The 15,827-nt window shown below is 36.9% G+C and overlaps 1 protein-coding gene across 4 annotated transcripts in view; it reads right to left on the reverse strand.

Annotated features, from left to right (window-relative positions):
* USO1 (USO1 vesicle transport factor) overlaps positions 1-15,827 on the reverse strand; it is an 81,071-nt gene that overhangs the window by 9,497 nt on the left and 55,747 nt on the right. For 2 of the 4 annotated variants that reach the window (XM_010838158.1, XM_010838159.1), the window contains 10 exons: positions 13,397-13,537; positions 11,021-11,109; positions 10,488-10,642; positions 9,861-10,072; positions 8,194-8,214; positions 4,244-4,354; positions 3,793-3,911; positions 3,476-3,657; positions 2,874-2,995; positions 171-309 (listed from right to left, as the gene is read on the reverse strand). In XM_010838158.1, coding sequence (XP_010836460.1) covers positions 171-309; positions 2,874-2,995; positions 3,476-3,657; positions 3,793-3,911; positions 4,244-4,354; positions 8,194-8,214; positions 9,861-10,072; positions 10,488-10,642; positions 11,021-11,109; positions 13,397-13,537 — 1,291 coding nt within the window. The remainder of the gene's footprint in view (positions 1-170; positions 310-2,873; positions 2,996-3,475; positions 3,658-3,792; positions 3,912-4,243; positions 4,355-8,193; positions 8,215-9,860; positions 10,073-10,487; positions 10,643-11,020; positions 11,110-13,396; positions 13,538-15,827) is intronic. The other 2 variants (XM_010838160.1, XM_010838161.1) reach the window with 1 other exon arrangement.

Genomic DNA, 15,827 nt, shown 5'->3' on the forward strand with positions numbered 1-15,827 from the left:
ACTTTCACTTTTCACTTTCATACACTGGAGAAGGAAATGGCAACCCATTCCAGTGTTCTTGCCTGGAGAATCCCAGGGACGGGGTAGCCTGGTGGGCTGCCGTCTATGGGGTCACACAGAGTTGGACACGACTGAAGTGATTTAGCGGCAGCAGCAGCTGCTACACTTACCTAGCTGTACTTTAAGAAGATTATATTGATCCTTGTGTTGCTGAATCTGAGATACTTGTTGTGTGACTGCTGTCTGGAGCTGTTCATTTTGACATTTTAATGTAGAAATCTGCTGCTTTAATTCCTCCAGTTGCAGATCCTGTGAAACAAAACAATTCAAGTGTTTTAAATTCATACTAATGAGCATTAAGAACAAATTAAAAATTAGAGATTACTTTGGATGAGGATGTTAAACTACTCAACATTTTCAAACTCATTCAATAATTAAGCAATAACACAATGTATGTACTAAGGCCGTTAACGGGTAGCAGAACTGTAAGATTTCAAGGCCCCACTACATGACACAACCTGCAGTCTCACTGTGAGTTTTGGTTTGGGGGCAGTGGTGGGAGGGGGGTGGTGGTGTCAATTTTAAAAACTTCATTTTATGGTCCATCAAACTAAAAAATGTATATACCAAATTCTTTAAGCTTCCATATGTATGCATCTTTATTACTTTTAACACTAAAAGACAAGCAGGGAACTTTGCTGCTGGTCCAGCGGTTAGGACTTCTCCTTTCAATGCAGGGGGTGTGGGTTCCACCCCTGGTCAGGGAGCTAAGACCCCACATGCCTCTTTGCCAGAAAAACCAAAACATAAAACAAGAAGCAATCCTGTAACAAATTCAGTAAAGACTTTAACAATAGTCCACGTTAAAATTAAAACAAACAAAAAAAGACAATCATAGAACATTTAGATTTTAAGAAAAAGCTTTCACTTCTTACCACCTCCTACTTTAACTGGTTAGAATGTGATCTGTATCTTTATTTTCTTCTAATTTTTTTCCAATCCAAGTTTTTTAAACTTATCATAATCAGTCCATACATCATTTTTTAACCTTTAATTTGCCTACTATTCAATCATAATTTCCTAATATTAATCAGGAGATACAATATAATTTATATTCAAAAACAACAGGAAGGCTGCTCTCCATTTTTCTAAATGATAGTTTTATTACAATAAACAGCTTAGTCAATATAACTGTTTTTCACAATTTTGGAGAATTTCCTTAGGATTGGGTTCCAAATATAATTCAAAGTTTATATAAACATTTTATAGCTCTTGAGGCTTGTTGCCTAATTGCCAAATGGTGTTCTAATTGGTGAGAATATTTAAAATTAACATTTCTAAAGAAGAGTCATTACAGTAATTGTGTCAAATCACTCTTTTCTTCTTCCAAATCAACCATATTTATCAGCTCCAAGTATAGGCTATAATATTGCCTTCCAAGTTCTTATTTCCCACTGTTGTAAAGATTACATTTTACCATCTGGAAATGACTGTGATTTTGTACTAAGATAGATGAAAAATTCTAATAACCATGAGCAGAGTAATGATTCAAATTTGGATCATTCAAAGATGATTCTAATTTACTAATTTGCTTATAAACTGAAAAGCTCAGACTGAATGCTCAATATAACTCCAGTATATTTTTATCCTTTTTTAGAGTTTCATTGCCAGCAGTATACATTGTGGGGAAAAGAAAGTGGAGGTAGCTCTCATTCACAGGGCTCTACCCTAAAGCTCTTCCTTGCCACAGCTGTCTCAGCTGTGCAGTCAGCAGAGGCTGGAGGGCAGTGCAGGAACGGGACGGTGGACCTGCCTCACGTGAAACTGTCTTCATGACCCTCGAACTTTAACACCAGTAATCTCATTTTACAGATAATACTGCAGCACTTTCTAGGATTCCATTCCAATAAAGGTACATATGCCACAGTGAGGAATTAAATGAGAGAAGAAAACCAAGAAACACAGCTTGAAGGAATGTAAAGAAGCTAAGGTGCTGAATACTATGCAAGTGTGGGCTTGACTGGTATCCTGCAGAGAAAATGTCAGTTGACGATTTTCAAACTAGAGTTTCAACTTATCATTATCCATTCTAATAGCTTCCCCTACTTTGTAGGGATATTGTGAAAATGCTGTGAAAATTAAATGTGACAGTATTTAAATGTGCTTAAGTGAGCACCCACAACCAGGAAACAAAAACCAGCAGTCACTATCATCATTGTTAGCTCCCTAATTTCCACCCATCACCACCATATCCTTCCTTCCCTCCAGCCCTGCCTCTCAAATTTCCCTTTATATAGCCAACAAAGATTCTGTGTACACATCAGCAACATGTGTCTTCCTTCTTTCTCCTTTTGCTAAGCTTACTCATAGTTATTCTTTTAGTGGGACTCAGCTTCTCTGTTTTCCCCAAGCTCCTACCCAGATAAATTAGGTAGGAGCTGCCATACACCTTTGATTATCTTTACTACTAGACTTGCTAAACACATATTAAGCTCTCAGTTTGCTGAATACTCAGATGCTTTTGAATTATTTAGGTTAATGATGAGTTTTACTTTGCATATCCTCTTGCATTTAGAAATGCCAAGAGAAATTCTTCCCTAAAGCAGAAAAGTATGAGTGCTTAGTCATGTCCAACTCTTTGTGACTCCATGGACTGTAGTCTGCTAGACTCTTCTGTCCATGGGATTCCCCAGGCAAGAATATTGGAGTGGGTAGTTATTCCGTTCTCCAGGGGCTCTTCCCAACCCAATGACTGAACCTGGGTCTCCTGCGTTCCAGGTGGATTCTTTACCATTGGAGTCACCAGGGAAGCCTCAGAAAAGTATCTAAACTTCTGGTATAACAGAGACTGTATACAATTTATCAGTACATACTTGCTCTCGAATCATATTTTTGTAGTGAGTCACAATACTGTCATGCTGCTCTAATGTTTTCTTCACCTCTTCTTCTTTTTTATCTTCTTCACTGGACTTATAAATAGCCTTAGTTATCACACCTATAAAAGAAGACATTTAAAAATACTGTTTTATTATCAAGACTTATCAGTAAAAACACATGGCCTAACTGCATGAGCCTTTGGGCTTCCTGGTGGCTCAGCAGTAAAGAACCTGCCTGCCAATCCAAAAGACGTGGGTTCAGTCCCTTGGTTGGGAAGATTGCCTGGAGAAGGAAATGGCAACTCACTCCAGTATTCTTTTCTGGGAAATCCCATGGACAGGCTACAGTCCATGGGGTCGCAAAAGAGTCGGACATGACTTTGCAACTAAACAACAACTGCATGAGAGATCAGAAGTCTTCTTTCCAATCTCACTGAGTGCCCACAGTCCTTCAGTGGGCTACAGAGCAAGAGCTAAAAAAAGATACTTTTACTTTTAGGCTTATCATACAATCAATCTGCACGCATCCAGAATATACATATAAAATAAAATCATAGGTACTTTTTAATGAATGTCAAGAGGAACTCTTGTCATCTTACCTTCAAGTTCTTTTACCAGTTTTGTAAACTCATGATCAAATATCATGTATTCTGGACTGGGGAAGTTTGGCTGGGGTTTCTGAGACGCTCTGGAATACAGCTCATGTTTGCTAATAAATCCTAGTTTCTCTATGAAATTCTCTTTGCCAATCCTCTTCTCTATCAGTTGTTTTAGTTTCTCTCTACAGAGATAAGTATATTGAGATGCTTAAAAAGTCATAACAAAACAGAAAAGCCTGGTCTACATTATGCTTTGGCAGAAAAAAATTTATCATTATCTATTGATGACATCAGCAAATCATTTTCCCCTTACTTACTTCATATAGGTCTCGAGAGAGTTATCATTGAAGTAAATTGAAATGCCCAACAAGAGAGCACATAAGCCTTGGACCAACTGTTCCTCTTCTCCAAGATTTTCTGCAATTTGTCCTGTAAGCTGAAATCTCTGTTAAGAAAACTAATGGTTCATAGTATCAAGAATACTTCATTTTACAATTTGAATCTGACATGTATTTCATGTAAGTTTCAACAAGAAATTCTATACGCAAGCCAAGAAAACATAAAACAGTGGTATACATGTACACACACACCCCCCCCACACACACACAGCTTAAGCAAGCATCATTATCACCTTAACCGTTTAAAAATCTGCAACATAAAGAGAATGCAAACATTTGAGGCATGGAGCTACCTCTAATTGAGAAGAAGAAATAGAAAAGATAGAAAAGATAAATACTTATATGCATCTTACTAAAACATAAAGGATACAAATGGAACATTGGCTGAATTGTGAAGAAAGTGTGTCACTGCAATGGGGCAGTTGCTAAGCCAGGTACAAAGCAACATTAGTAATCCAACTCTTGTCTGTATTTTGCTTCCCTGCAATAAACAAGTTAGCAGAAATCTTTTTATGCTTTTCAAACTTGAAGTTGCCCTAAGATCCCTCCCCATCTACATAAAAAGACATTTAACATCTTATAAAAGATGTGTCAGGAATCTGGATTTTAAAAATTGAACAAGAAAATGCACTCTTGTGTCCTCTTTGGACTGCACTTCTGAAACAGAGAGCAGAAATTAGACTTGATCCATGTTTATAAGCATATACCAGGTTATCTAAAATATTGCCAGTGGAAAACCTGATATGCTCAGGAAGAAATACATGATGTGGATGCTTATAATTTATCAATCCTAAAACGCTTTAGCATAAATTTGCTGGCACATTTAATATGCTTCAATAAGAATTAAAAAAAAAAAACTAGTTTCTAATAAAAATACAAATTCTACCTCCTTCAAAAAAATATAAAAAAAAACCCAAAACCGCAAAACCAAAGACATAATCTCCTGAATTGTTTAGTTAAATTCCATTAAAGAATATATTTCTCTAACAGGAAAATAATTAAACCATGTTACAAACTCCTGAGAAATGCCAAATAATGAGAAATCACAAGCATAATGGAGAAGAAAAAGATTTATTTAAATTAGCTAAGTGCCTCAAACCCCTAACTAACTATACTGCTGCTAATATGTTAAACAATATTGGAAACTAGCACGTCCATCAACATTACACTTTCCTAAATTTTCATACAACACATTTATATCCCTTATATGAGGTATTTTCTTAGTTCCTAATATTCAGTTCAGTCGCTCAGTCGTGTTCGACTCTTTGCGACCCCATGAAACGCAGCATGTCAGGCCTCCCTGTCCAACACCAACTCCCGGAGTCTACCCAAACTCATTCCATTGAGTTGGTGATGCCATCCAACCATCTCATCCTCTGTTGTCCCCTTCTCCTCCTGCCCTCAATCTTTCCCAGCATCAGGGTCTTTTCAAATTAGTCAGCTCTTCGAATCAGGTGGCCATAATATTGACCTTGCCCAAATTATATTACATAACCTGCATTTCTGTTTAAGCAAAACAAAACTTGCTTGAAAGAAGATAATGGAAATTAGCACAATAATGCATTACTTTGGGAGTTATTTCAGAAAATTTCCAAAATACAACTGTTTAAAAATCAAGACAAGGGATGGATACAAAAGCAACTATTACTATGTTTTGAAAAATTTCTATCACTCACCCAGACTATTTTAATTTCATGAACCTTAATGGCAATATCTTGGCCTTTCTATAATCTTTTTTCAAGTACATTTAATTAAATTCAAATCAGACCTCTTCAAATGCCAAGTAAGCATTAATTAGCATGATTTAGTTTTTACATAAAGCATTAGTTTTACTTTTTCCTTGCCTTTATGTCATTATTGTGTCCACAGTATATCTTCATGTTACCCAGGTAAACTGAAAATAAAATTTATTATGGGAATACCATTTGCAGGCACCAAACATACTGACATTGTATAAACAAGGGCATTCTATCAAATCACTGACTGATGTCTGAGTAAACAAAAATGGAATTAGGTTCAATTTTGAAAAGTATGTCCTTTGGGGTCTAGCTGAAGGTTAAAAAGAGCAAAGTCAAACATAACTGGTTAGAACCAGGTAGAAGACAGAATGGAACACCTTGTTTATTACAGCAACAATTCTGATTAGGAATGAGCCTAATTAAAACTGTATATGTACACTGCTATGTGTGAAATAGATAGCTAATTGGAAGCTGCTGTATAGCACAGGGAGCTCAGCTCAGCTCAATGCTGAGATGACCTGGGCGTGGGGGGGCGGTGGGACGGGGGAAGTGAGAGGGATGCTCAGAAAAGGAGGGGTATATGAATACATATGGCTGATTCATGCTGTTGTACAGCAGAATTGTAAAACAATGATCCTCCAATTTAACAAATTAAAAAAAAAACAAAAACAAAACAGGAAAGAAATTCAACCAGAGTAGTCATGGAGGGCTCTTTTTATTTAGAAATGAAAGTTCTAAAGATGTTCTCATCAATAGGATCATAACAATAATAACAAAATGTTAATTTTTTAATATATGATTTAGAAAAAATAATTCACTGCTCTATCATGATGTCATTTAATTATAGTGACACTAACCGCTATTAAAATCTCTCTCTCCTGGACTTCCCTGGTAGTCCAGTGGCAAAGACTCCGACTACCAACGCAGGGGGCCCACGTTCAATCCCTGCCTGCTGCAACTAAGGGTTCATATGCCACAGCTAAAGATCCTGCCTGCCACAATGAAGATCGAAAAGTCTGTGTGCCTCAACTGAGATCCAGCACAGCAAAAAATAGAAAAAAACTCTGTTATCAATTATCTCCCACTGTAAGAAACAACCAAAGTCAAATATTTTTACATGTTGACAACATGGATGTACTCATTCTACTACTGGAATTTTTTCCAGCTTGAAAAAATAAATAAATAAAAGTATCATTAAAGGGAGCCTTAAAAAAGTGGGAGAGGCTAAAACTGACCAAAAATCTTAGTTTGTTAACTAGTGAAAAATGCTCTCTTTTTTTAGGGGGGAAAAAAGCTCTATCTAAACTAAAAATGTTTCAAAATACTGTTGGAACCTTTATCTATCTGCAAATACTTCTGCCTACCATTCATAAATTGCATGATGCATTTGAATTACACATCTACTGCAAAAAAAAAAATGGCTGAGAATTATTTCAAATCTTGTTGCAGAGAACCTCAAACATTTCAGAAGAAATAAAGTATCATTCCTAAAAATACATTAATAATAAAAATATGTAAAGTTAACATTTTAAACAACTGGTGTTTAAGTATTAAAATGAGGTTCAAGAGTATTATGATCAGATTTACTTCCTAGTGGTGGCCTCTGAAGACAGAGAATAATAGGAAAGGGACTAGATGGAACTTGTGGGATTATGAACACTATGCTGCATATTTTGTCTTGGGTGGGGGTTACAGAAATATATTCAACCATGAAAATCATTAGACTGAACACTTAAGGTCTGTGCATTTTACTGTATATAAATTATACTTTCCAAAATTTCCCTTTTAAATGAATGACATGCACACTTAAAAAATTCTTTACTTAGTATTGAAAATTCTGACAGCTAAAGCTGCCATATCTGTGCATGAGGTATTAACACACGTTAAATCATGCTCATACACAAAGATACAACTCCCAATAGAACCTCAGTTATTAGTATCCATGCTGCATAATTGAACACATGCCCAAATATGGAATTAAAAGTACACACTTTTTGGCCAAATGTCCCAGAAAACAGATCAAAATCAAACACAAATCATACTCTCCCCTAGCACACATCAAAAACGAATCCGAAATGGTAGTGTAGCACATACATAACACCCAGAATAACTCAAGATGTTTAAACTCTTTCAAATCACAAATTTATACTTACTATTGTATATTTTCAATAACTTATATAATAGAAAAGTATCATATTCTTTCATACGCTGATTAAAGACAAAATTTTTAACTCTTAAATTTTACTACCTCTGAAATGGTTTCATTGGAAATAAAGCAGCAAGCTTGGGTGAAAAATCACACCAAAAACCCCAAACCAAGGAATTCCAGAAAGTGCAAGCATCCCCAGAGGAAGCACAAGGAGAGCTTCAGATGCTCACTCCCACAGTCCTTAGTAACACCACTACAGTACCCAGAGAGAAACCCGAGAGTCACGGTAGAGATTAACTTGCTGACACATACAAGTGTGAGTAGGATGTAACTTCAAACAAGCAGTTAAAAAAAAACAATTAACAAAACCCAAGACAAAGAAAAAGGCTGGCTGTAGGAGGAAATGCCTAAGCCCAAACAAGTGATACATACCCGTCGGTTGATCTTATCGCCCTGCAAATTATACATTAAAGATTATTTGAAAATATTACTGCTTGAGAAAAATGTATACCCAGAAAAATCCCTCAAATACAGTCTCTCTAGCAACCCAAGCCAACAGTTTGGAACAGGAAGATCTAATCTTTTATTATACCAACGTATGTACATTTTAGAGGAGAAAGGCTAATTTTACAGCACTGTGATTACTTAAAAGTGGGAAGACACCACTATCTTTAGGATTTCTCATTATGCATTAGTTAGAATTGCAATGTTAGAGCTAACTATGTGGTGATGATGGTCAGACAGTTAATTACTATTTGGCTTAAGAAAAGCTGTTAAACACCACTATATTTAAAATAAGTACCTAATAAGGACCTACTGGGAACTCTACAGGGAACTCTACTTAATATTCTGTAAAAATCTTTATGGGAAAGAATCTAAAAAAGAATGGATATATGTATAACTGATTTACTTTGCTGTATACCTGAAACTAACACAACATTGTAAATAAAATATACTCTAATACAAAATTAAAAAAAGAAAAGCCGTTTTCCATACACAGCAACAAGAGAAAAACAAGTATTAAATAAATAAGACTATGAATACTCTGGAGTACTTCTAAAAAATCACTAAGATAAATAATAAAGATAAAGCAGGCTTTCAATCAAAGTACACTGATTCTAAATAACAAAGAAAGAGTTCAACTCTCTTTGCACTAGCTAATTTTTAAGCCTTCATTTATAACTCCCTATGGATGGTACTGATGTTTCTTTAAAAGCTCACAATAAAACAATTCAACAAGTGCGGCAAAATTAAAAACTGAGAAGCACTCCACATATCATGGGCAAGGAATAAGATAATACCAGTGGATAGAGCAATTTTAGACTTATGGACATTTTCACTCTCCTTGAATGATTCTGAATGTCTATGACTTTAAAGTTTTGCTTAAGCATCAACCTGAATCATTAAACAGCAAGGCTGGCACATGTGGGCAAATCAACTAAATATAGTAAGGGATATTCCTAAATATCAATCCTTTAGCATTCACATTTCAATGAAGCTTCGATACTTTTATTAGGAGTCTTAAGGAATGCAAACATCTTACGTTTATTTACATCTCACTAGATAAACTATACGCCTTGGGGTTCGGAGGATTTGAGAGCTCACAAACATCAAGGGGTATGTATACTGTTTAACTATATAAGCAATGGATTGGTATTTTATTTTTGTTTTCTGAATGGAAGATCAATTGCCCTGGGAAGAGAAAGAGCAAGGTACACAGCTATGAACCACTCTATTCTATTCCCTCTCATACACTGATCCGAATTCAGCTATTGAGCAGTAAGAGAAATTATTATGTGGATGATATAAAAAGAAAACAAATTCCCCCCCTCAAAAAAAAAAACCCACCAACTTTCTGTACAGAACATGTGTTTCCATCCTGATGCAGACCTTATTCATTATTTGGCAAAACCCCTGATAGGAGTAGTATTTCCTGCTTTCTCTCCACAAAACCATTTCTTACAACAGTGAGCTAATGAGCAGTCTTTGCCTTGTTTCCTTTCCATCTGCATCTACTAAGGACAGCCTTAAATCCTTGTGTCACTGACATCAAAATGAAACTTCCCACCCCCTCCCTAGAGAAATCTTGGTCACTTTACCTGTGAAAGAATGTTGGTGCACTGCTGCAGCAATGAAACTGGAGGATTGCCGATACTTGTAGCAAGTTGAACCCTGAGCAACTGTTCTTTCTGGGTAGCGTTTTCTTGCAAAGCATGGGCAAGGGCCACGGCAGCACACCAGTTTGAAAGCGAATCAGTAGAAAATAAACCTCCGCATAACAACTGACCAGCTGAGACCGTATTGCCTGTTGCTACAAAGGTGGCAGGCAGATAACAATAAGGTGAAAATGAATTATGCTGTTTCCAAACACACAAAAATAGTATGAAATAATACTTAAAAATCTGTTTATTAGCAGTACTAAGTAACACTTTCAAAAGTCTGTTTTTACAAAATAAAATTTAAAAGATGACAAAAAAGTATCTTGAAAGGAAAGTAGCAAAACAAAGAAATATTAGAACACTTCAGGCATCAAACTGATGATGGTATATTCCAGAAATTATGACCTTAATTAAAAACTTCACTTCTAAAACAAATTGAGAGGACATGTTATATTTTAAACATTACATTACATACTAATATTATACATTTTAAATATCTACTGCACATTTATTTTTTACTATTAAAAGATAATTATTTATTTTAAAAGTTAGAATTAAATTATTTACCATCAATAGTGGAAGGCAGAAGTGTTGACACAATTTCTCCTTGTCCTTTCTGATTTTTATATAAGAAACACTGGAAACAGTAGAGAACAGCACAGCGTAATACAAATGGCTGCCTTTCATTAACCATGGACATGAGAAGTACTACGATGGCTGGTCTGTTGCATTTAAAAAGAAAAGAACAAAAAGAAATGTTCCAGTCTACGTACATAAATCAATAGCTAGTCATTTTTGTTGACTGAAAAGCCACAGCCAGAATACCAGCAAGTTAACTATTTTCATCTCCATTTCACAGAAAAGATATCTGCAGCTGAGAGAAATGAAGTGATCTGCTTGCTAAGGCACACAGCTAGGAAGTGATACCCGAGTACAAATACACAGGTTCTGAAGACTGGAAACTCTTAAAATACCAACATATTTATCTTGTCAGATAATTTCTTGTTTCAAAACACAGGACTGAACTCCAGAAAAGAATAAGACGTGCAGACAAGATATACTAATTCGTCTGCGGGATCTCAGCATTTCTCTTTTCCTACCTTGGTGGGTTTGAAGGTGCATTTACAGAAGCAAAGTAGTCTTGGTTTACTTGGCAGCCTCGAATAACTTCTGATACAGTATTAATGGTCTGTAATGAACATGAGTGGAGAAGAAAATTTAGAGAAAGTGAGTTGAAGGAAAAACCCTGTTTTTAAAAGAAGAAAATGTTACATTCTTTTGCTTTTTGCTTTTAAACAACAAAACTTAGATAACAAAAATGTCAGTTACAGCGTTATAATCTTGTAACACTTTTGTGAGATTATATTTTAAAACACTAAGCGCCTCCAACTAAAAATAAACTTGACTACATGCATTTAAAATCTCAAAAAAACACTAAAATTAATAATATCCTCTAAGAGAGAGACTATTTCTACAAAGCAAGAAAAAGGATGCTTAAAAATAAAATCAGAGAACATATTTAAAATGCAACAAATTACAAATTCAATTTAAGGATGAGGCTGAAAAAAACCTCCAAGTAAAAAGAATAAAAAGACACTGGGTCCAGAAAGTCTAATAATCTATTAATAGAGTTCAAGACACAGAAAACAGGAAATTGTCAAAGAACACATAAAACTTCCTCAGAACTGAAGTACTTAGGTCTCTAGTTTGAAAGGGCCCAATGAGTACTAAAATTTAGTGGGGTTGAGAGGTAGAGTCTGTAATACAGCACCTCATCAGTAAATTTCAGAAACAAACCAGAAAGAAAGATTCTAGAGAAAGAAAGTGGGTTATACAAAAAGACTCAAAATGGCTTCAGACTTCTTAGTAGCAACACTGGAATAATGTTCTGAAAGTTGAGTGTTAATGATTTCCAATTCTGAATTCCATACCTAACCAAATACTAGATTAATTCTGAAGGTGGAGGAATGACATGAAAAAGCTAAAACCAAATTATCTTGCCATTCACCCCCTTTCAAGAAGTTAAGTAAAATAAGATAATGAACCAAGGGGTGGTAGAAAATGACACAGAATCTAGATAACCAAGGGATCCCCTGGGGGCTCAAACGGTAAAGAATCCACCTGCAATGAGGGAGACCTGGGTTTGATCTCTGGATTGGGAAGATCCCCTGGAGGAGGGCACGGCAACCCATTGCCAGTATTCATGCCTGGAGATTCCCAATGGACAGAGGAGCCTGGTGGGCTACAGTTCATGGAGTTGCAGAGTCGGACTTGACTGAGCGACTAAGCATGGCAAAAGGATCATTGCTGCTGCTGCTGCTAAGTCGCTTCAGTCGTGTCCGACTCTGTGCGACCTCATAGATGTCAGCCCACCAGGCTCCCCTGTCCCTGGGATTCTCCAGGCAAGAACACTGGAGTGGGTTGCCATTTCCTTCTCCAATAAAAGGATCATTAGACAGAGTGAATCAAAGTCCCAGGATAGGGACTTTCCTGGTGGTCCAGGAGCTAAGACTTAATGTTCCTAATGTAGGGGGCCCAGGTTGAATCCCTAGTCAGAGAATTAGATTCCACATGCTACACACAATGAAGATGCAAATAAATAAATAAAAGGTAAGTTCCAGGATAAGAGCTGTGTGACAGAAGAAGAGAATAAGCAGCCCATATGGGAGCAAGAGGATAGGGAACTTCCAGAAGGCCTGAAGTGGGGAACATACTGTTAAGCACATGACAGTGTTAATATGCATTGATAGAAAATCAGTAAAATGAAAAAGAATATTATTATAACTCAGGAAAGAAAAAAGATTATTAAAAAAAAAGTATGGGGCTCTGTTTGGCTTAGCAAGAAACAGTACTGGAATAGTGACAAAACTATAAATTATGATTATCAATTTAAAAATACATTACTGGGGTGACAGGAGGAAGCAAAGTGGGACGGTTATATAGGGGGAAGTGAGGCTTAGATAGGAAGGAGGGAGTCCAAAGATAGTTTTTCTTATAAAACTTTCACTATTATCTGTATTTTTAACGTTTAAAAATTAACATGTGTTAATCTGAGAAAAGAAATTTAAATAAACCTTTTTTTCCTTCAAACTAACTTCTTTTTCTTAATAGGTAGGAAAAAGAAAATGCGATATGTCAAGGAAAAAGAATTTATTATTCTATGAATAAGACTCATGTCTGACTTGACTAAGTCATACTGTTCTCAAAATTAAAAATATAAATTATTACTGTGCACTCCTGTTGAATACAATAAAATTAACAAGAAATGTTCTAAGCGTTAACATTATTTACGTGCTATTAAACTTGCGGAATGAATACACCTTTTGGAATTGCTGCTAATTATACTTTATAGCGTCAGTAAGGAATTTAATAGACAAGAATGGTTAACAATTGCTGCTTTTCATTCAGCTGATATCTGATTCTTCCTAGGCTTCCTGATTTCAGCTTCCACAGAGTACTGCCATCACGTGGTTTACCTCAGTCAGGATGTCAGCAGGAACTCCAGTGGCCATTAGAATAGTACAAAGCTGCTGCAGTAGGCCACACTGGAACATAGCTTTTTGGCAGCTACTGGTAGCACCAGGAGGGTTGTTGGGAGATACTAGTACACGAACAAGCTGCAAAAGAAAGAGAACACAAAATCTGTCTTTTAGAGATTTGAAAAGTCTTGAGACGAATTTGATCTATATGAATAGAAAACCTGTGTAATGGATTCCCCAAACTGCTCAGCCAGATCTACAGCATGCAATGCTTTGACAGCATTTTATACACACTTCTTTCAAAATTGGTGTGAAAGTGTTAGTCACTTAGTCATGTCCGACTCTTTGCCACCCCACGAACTGCAGCCTATCAGGCTCCTATATCCATGAAATTCTCCAGGCAAGAATACTAGAGTGGGTTGCTATTCCCTTCTCCAGGGAATCTTCCTGATCCAGGGATCAAACCTAGGTCCCCACACTGCAGACAGATTCTTTACTGTCTGAGCCATCTCCTCTCAAACCCTGTCACTGCTTAATCAACTACATTTTTGTACTACCCCGTGCTGTCATTTCCTCCTCAAGGGGATCTTCCCAACTCGGGGACTGAACCCACACCTCCTGCATCTCTTGCACTGGCAAGCGGATTCTTTACCACTGCGTCACCTGGGAAGCCCCATCAAAGTCCTAGATGGCATCTTTTCCCAAGAGAAAGCTGTTTTATCTGCATTGAAAATCTGTTGCTTTGTGTAGCCACCTTCATTAACTTGCTGCAGCTTCTATATCAGCACTTGTTTCACCTGTGTTAATACTTCTATGTTATGAAGAAGACGACTTCTTCCCTTAAACCTCATGAACCAACTTCTGCTAGATTTAAACTTCTCTTCTGCAGCTTCCTTACCTTTCTCAACCTTCATGGGATTGAAGAAAGTTAGGGCTTTGTTCTACAGTAGCCTCTGGCTTAAGGGAATGTTATCACTGGTTTGATCATCTATCCAGGCCACTAAAGCTTTCTTCACATTAGCAGTAAGGCTGCTTCAGTTTCTCATCACTCATGTATTCACTTATTCTTTCCTTCAATAACTCTTCCTCTGGATTTACAATTTGGCTAACTGGTACAACAGGCCTAGGTTTCAGCCTATCTTCATTTTCAATATGCCTTCCTTACTCAGCTTATTCATTTCAAGCTTTTGATTCAGAGTGAGAGACATCCGACTCTTCCTTTCACTTGAACAGTTAGAGGCCACTTACAGGCCACTGTAAGGCTATTAACTGGTCTAATTTCAACACTTACATCACAGCAGTTAGGGAGACCCGAGGAGAGGGAGACAGGGAACGGTCAGTTAGAGGAGCCGTCAAACACACACATTTATCAATCACGTTGTCCATTTTACAAGGGCGTGATTCGTGGTGCCACAGAACAATTACAAAGACCACTGATCACAGTTCACCATAACAAATAATAATGAAAAGGTCTGAAATACTGTGAGAATTACCAAAATGTGACACAGAGACATGAAGTGAGCAAGTGCTGGTGAACAAAAGCTGACAGACTTCGCTTGGCATAGGGTTGCCATAAACCTTCAATTTGTAAAAAAGTGAAATTATCTACAAAGCACAATAAACTGAGGTATACCTGTATTTAAAGCAAACAACAAATTATGTGTCATCTTTCCCATAAATATTTCTATATGTCTCCGATAAAAAGATTTTAAAAATATAATCATCATGCCATTATTATACCTAACAAAATCAACAATAATTCCTTATGTAAGTGTCAGTCGCTCAGTCGTGCCTGACTCTTTGCAACCTCATGGACTGCAGCCCACTAGGCTCCTCTGTCCATGAGATTTTCCAGGCAAGGATACTGGAGTGGGTTGCCATTTCCTTCTCTAGGGGATCTTCCCAACCCAGGGATCAAACCCGGGTATCCTACACTGCAGGTAGATTCTTTACTGACTGAGCTACAGGGGAAACCTAATAATTCCTTAATGTCATCTAACAGCAGTTGGGTATCTGGTTCCAAACAGGAAAAGGAGTACGTCAAGGCTGTATATTGTCACCCTGCTTATTTAATTTCTATGAAGAGTACATCATGAGAAACGCTGGACTGGAAGAAACACAAGCTGGAATCAAGATTGCCAGGAGAAATATCAATAACCTCAGATATGCAGATGACACCACCCTTATGGCAGAAAGTGAAGAGGAACTCAAAAGCCTCTTGATGAAAGTGAAAGTGGAGAGTGAAAAAGTTGGCTTAAAGCTCAACATTCAGAAAACGAAGATCATGGCATCCAGTCCCACCACTTCATGGGAAACAGATGGGGAAACAGTGGAAACAGTGTCAGACTTTATTTTTTGGGGCTCCAAAATCACTGCAGATGGTGACTGCAGCCATGAAATTAAAAGACGCTTACTCCTTGGAAGGAAA

This window comes from Bison bison, unplaced genomic scaffold, assembly GCF_000754665.1.
Source record: "Bison bison bison isolate TAMUID 2011002044 unplaced genomic scaffold, Bison_UMD1.0 scf7180017864092, whole genome shotgun sequence".
NCBI lineage: Eukaryota > Metazoa > Chordata > Mammalia > Artiodactyla > Bovidae > Bison > Bison bison.